Consider the following 4,091-nt stretch of genomic DNA (forward strand, 5'->3'; position numbering starts at 1 on the left):
TGCTTTTAATGACGATTACAAAAAGTGCAGACTTTTCTAGTAAAAGAAAACTTTGAAGACTAGGGTTTTCATTAAACATTGCCTAAAAGATTTTTAAAACCAATCAAGATTTTGAAAGAGAACAGAAAAAAAAAAAAACAACCAAGAACAGCAAAGAGGGAAATAAAAATCAGAGAGAAGCGCAGCAGAACTCTTCATTCGAAGAGCTCTGATACCAGTAAATGAAGATGAATATTCCTTGTCTGATGTGATGCTTTAACGTAGCGTACGTAATCGTAGTGAAGAAAGAGAGGTTTTGATGAATCTAATTGTAGAGAAAAATAAATATAAAAGAAACTTTATTCACTTGTATATTAGAGAGTAAAATATATGGTGTATATATAAGAAAAAGATTAAGATCTAGCAGAAACATAAAAAGAAAAGTTGGACCAAACAAACAAAGCCCAATAATTTAAAATAGAAAATTAAATATATTAACAATCTCATGCTTTTGTTTAGTGATAAAAATTAATAACTTTCAAATTTTATTCACACAAAATTTATTTTTAATCTTCCATGACTTTAATGAAAAATTATTTATCGTTGCAATAAAATATAAGTTATACATATTTACTCTCTATATAACATTTAAAAACTATATTGAATAAATAAAATTCACTTAAAAAATATTGTTATTGAGAGAAGGGTTTAAAAATAACGCTGATATAACATTTACTTGAAAACAAGAAATAAATACTAACTATTTTATTTTTAAACTATCTAAACTATTGGTTCAAACAACTTTAATTTAATTGTTTATACGATTATGTAATTCAAAAATTTTAGATAGAAAAATAGTCCTAGAGTCAAGTGAAAAATAAAAAATAACATAAAAAAAAAATTAATACTCTTTAACTGTTACTTAATCGCTTCCCTAATAAATATATAAATACTTACCTTGAAAACATTTTTTAATAATTATTAAAATGTACCTACGATTCAAAGGGTAAAAACCGAAATATAATTACAAAGAAGATTGAAAAAAAAAACATTACCTTCACCCATTATCTTATTCGGTACTGACGTGAGAGGAAAAAAGGATGTGAGGCATGGCCTCCAAATAAGAGGATAAACCTGACCAAAATCTTTAAATTACTTTACTCTTATAGTTTTTTATTAGAAACATTTAATTTTTTATAATATATATTTTTTCCTTTTCTATTTTTCATAATCAAATAAGAAAACTTTATTTATCAAATAACATATAAAATAACACGCTCATAACTAAATAAATAAATATAGCCAAGTATATATATATATATATATATATATATATATATATATATATATATATATATATATATATATATATATATATATATATATATATATATATATATATATATATATATATATATAATGAAAAGAGGTTGAGTTAGACTTAAAGTTCACCTTGTAACAATTTTTTGAATATTCTCCTCTAGCGAGATTAGTCCAGCAGCACTTCGATTTCATCCTCCACCGCGAATCACCGTTGCGAATCGTCACCGTGACACGTCTTGCACCGCAACGTGACCTCCACCGCGACGTGACCTCCACCGCGACGCGACCTCCACCGCGACGCGACCTCCATTGCGACGTCGCAACCTCCACCGCGACGCGACCTCCACCGCGACGCGACCTCCACCGCCGTCACCGTTGCGAATCGTCACCGTGACACGTCTTGCACCGCAACGTGACCTCCACCGCGACGTGACCTCCACCGCGACGCGACCTCCACCGCCGTCTTCCTCAAGGAAAGAACGCTACGGTGAGGCGACAGCGAAGCAAGTACTGCGAAGACGCGACCTCCACTGCGACACGACCTCCACCGCGACGCGACCTCCACCGCCGTCTTCCTCAAGGAAAGAACGCTACGGTGAGGCGACAGCGAAGCAAGTACTGCGAGAAAGACGGCGACGAACCCAAATAGAAGCAGGTCCAGGTTACGTAAATTAACGAAACCGAAACCCTAAATTGAAGATTTGGGGGTTTTAGGGTTTCCTACTACAGGTCCGGACTTGTTAGCCTTTTAAAATGGCGGAGGGCTCTGCGGGTTTCCTCATTCCATGGACTTGTTTGATGGATCGAAAAGTATGTCCTGATAATAAAGTATATTCTATGTCCAGTCAAAGGAAGACTTTTGCTCAAGCTTTGGGAAATACATGTGACATTCCTTTATCCCAGCTACCTACCCCTTGTATTAAGGGTGACATGATTGTTGTCCGGATTGATGAGGCATATTACTTGGCTGGTCTTGAGGATTACAAAACCCATCTCCATGGTCGGGTTATTCTATCTAAGGGGGATAAACCTCTCACACACCTGGATTTAACTAAAAAGTTGCAGCCGGTGTGGAAAGCTCTTGGACCATGGAAAGCAATTCCTCTTGGAAAGGGTTTCTATGAGTTTGAGTTCGCTTCTATAGAAGACATGCGATGGGCCCTCGGGATGGGTTCCCTGAAGTTATCTCCTGGTTTATTGAGACTGTTTGCCTGGACAAAAGACTTTGTCCCAGCTACCATGAGGAGTACCAAAGCTCAAACTTGGGTTAGAATTTACCATTTGCCTTTGGAGTATTGGAAACCAAGGACAATATTTTTCATCGTCAGAGGCCTTGGTACTCTTTTGTCTTTGGATGAGCATACTATGAGAAAGAATAGGGGTATGTTTGCTAGAGTGCTGATGGATATTGATCTGTTGTCCCCTCTTCCTGATCACCTCTTGGTTGAACGTCCAGACTTTGCTTTTGTAGCTGGCGTGGAATATGAATGGCTCCCTCCATTTTGCTCTCATTGTAAGATGATTGGGCACGAGCTTGCTCAGTGCCGGGTGATCCATGACCAAGGTCGTGTTCCTGGGCCTCAACATAAACCTTCTCAGAAGACACCTTCTGATGAATAGGAACAAGGGAGGACCACGATTCCAACCCAACGTAAAGTATATCAGAAAAAAGATCTGCAGACGAAGCTCTTAGAAGGTCCCATGGATAATTTGAAAGTTGTTGCTACTAGTGGGGTTAATGTAGGGTCACCCTTGGGTCACCTTGCTGATAAAACAGATGGAGGGGAGGATGATTTTGCAGATATGCCTCCTCTTGAGGATGCTTCAGATCATGATAGGTCCTCACCCAAGCAGGAGTTGTCCACTCCCACTTTGGATTCACTTGTTGTTATTCAAGCTAAGGACTCAGAGTCACATTCAACGACTCTTATTGATGATCATCATGTGGAGGCCTCTGCTCCTGTGATTGTACCATCTCCGTTGCGTACTACCTCTCCTCGGAGGGCTAAATCACACGCAGATAATAATCCTAATGTGGAGGTCTCTGCTATTGTGATTGTACCATCTCAGTTGCCTCATACCTCCCCTCGGAAGGCTAAATATATTGGGGATGTTAAAGCAATATCGTTGGTCCTTCAAAAATCACTTTTCCTCTCTTGATGGTTTGGAAACTACAGATGTGGGAGGTGATTCTCATATTGGAGCGTCAAATATTCCGCCTACCATTGTTGGAATTAATTTTGATCATATTGAAAATCAGGTTGTTTCAAAATTTTGGGCTGACTCTAATGAGATGGAGGAGGACGACAATGATAATGAGGAAGAAACAATTCACACTAAAAGAAAACCATGGAGACCACCTAAGGGGACTAGTAAATCCAGGAAAACTCCTAAGGCAGTTCTCTCTACAACGTCGCAATGAAGGTCTCTTCATTTTTTTGGAATGTCAGAGGATTGGGAAACCACAAAACTGTGGAGATGTTGCTTAGTTTACTTAAACTACATAAACCTTTCCTGGTTTTTCTTGTTGAACCCATGATGCCGTACACTAATGCTTTCGACGTCCTTTTCAAATCTGTTAATATGCATTTGGTGGCTACGTCTCCTATTGTTAATAAAGTTGCTAAGCTTTGGTGTTTGTCGATTCCTAATCTTGTCCAAAATTTCTTGGTTAATGATCAATTTATCTCTGTAACTTGTCTCCTGCAGGATAAAAGTTTTAGCTTTGCAGGTGTTTATGGTGCTAACACATACTTGTCTAAACGATTTTTGTGAAGGGATCTTAGTTT

General features: G+C 37.8%; 1 protein-coding gene across 1 annotated transcript; it reads left to right on the forward strand.

Moving 5' to 3' along the window:
* The first annotated feature begins 2,055 nt into the window (after window positions 1-2,055).
* LOC137825355 (uncharacterized) lies at window positions 2,056-2,922 on the forward strand. Its single transcript, XM_068631027.1, has one exon. The coding sequence runs from the start codon at window positions 2,056-2,058 to the stop codon at window positions 2,920-2,922; it is 867 nt and encodes a 288-aa protein (XP_068487128.1).
* Window positions 2,923-4,091: the final 1,169 nt, after the last annotated feature.

Source organism: Phaseolus vulgaris, chromosome 8 (genome assembly GCF_051622355.1).
Source record: "Phaseolus vulgaris cultivar YP4 chromosome 8, ASM5162235v1, whole genome shotgun sequence".
Taxonomy (NCBI): Eukaryota; Viridiplantae; Streptophyta; class Magnoliopsida; order Fabales; family Fabaceae; genus Phaseolus; species Phaseolus vulgaris.

Excerpts from the sequence above, each read along its gene's own strand:
- LOC137825355 (XM_068631027.1), top strand. The coding sequence starts at position 2,056 with ATGGCGGAGGGCTCTGCGGGTTTCCTCATTCCATGGACTTGTTTGATG.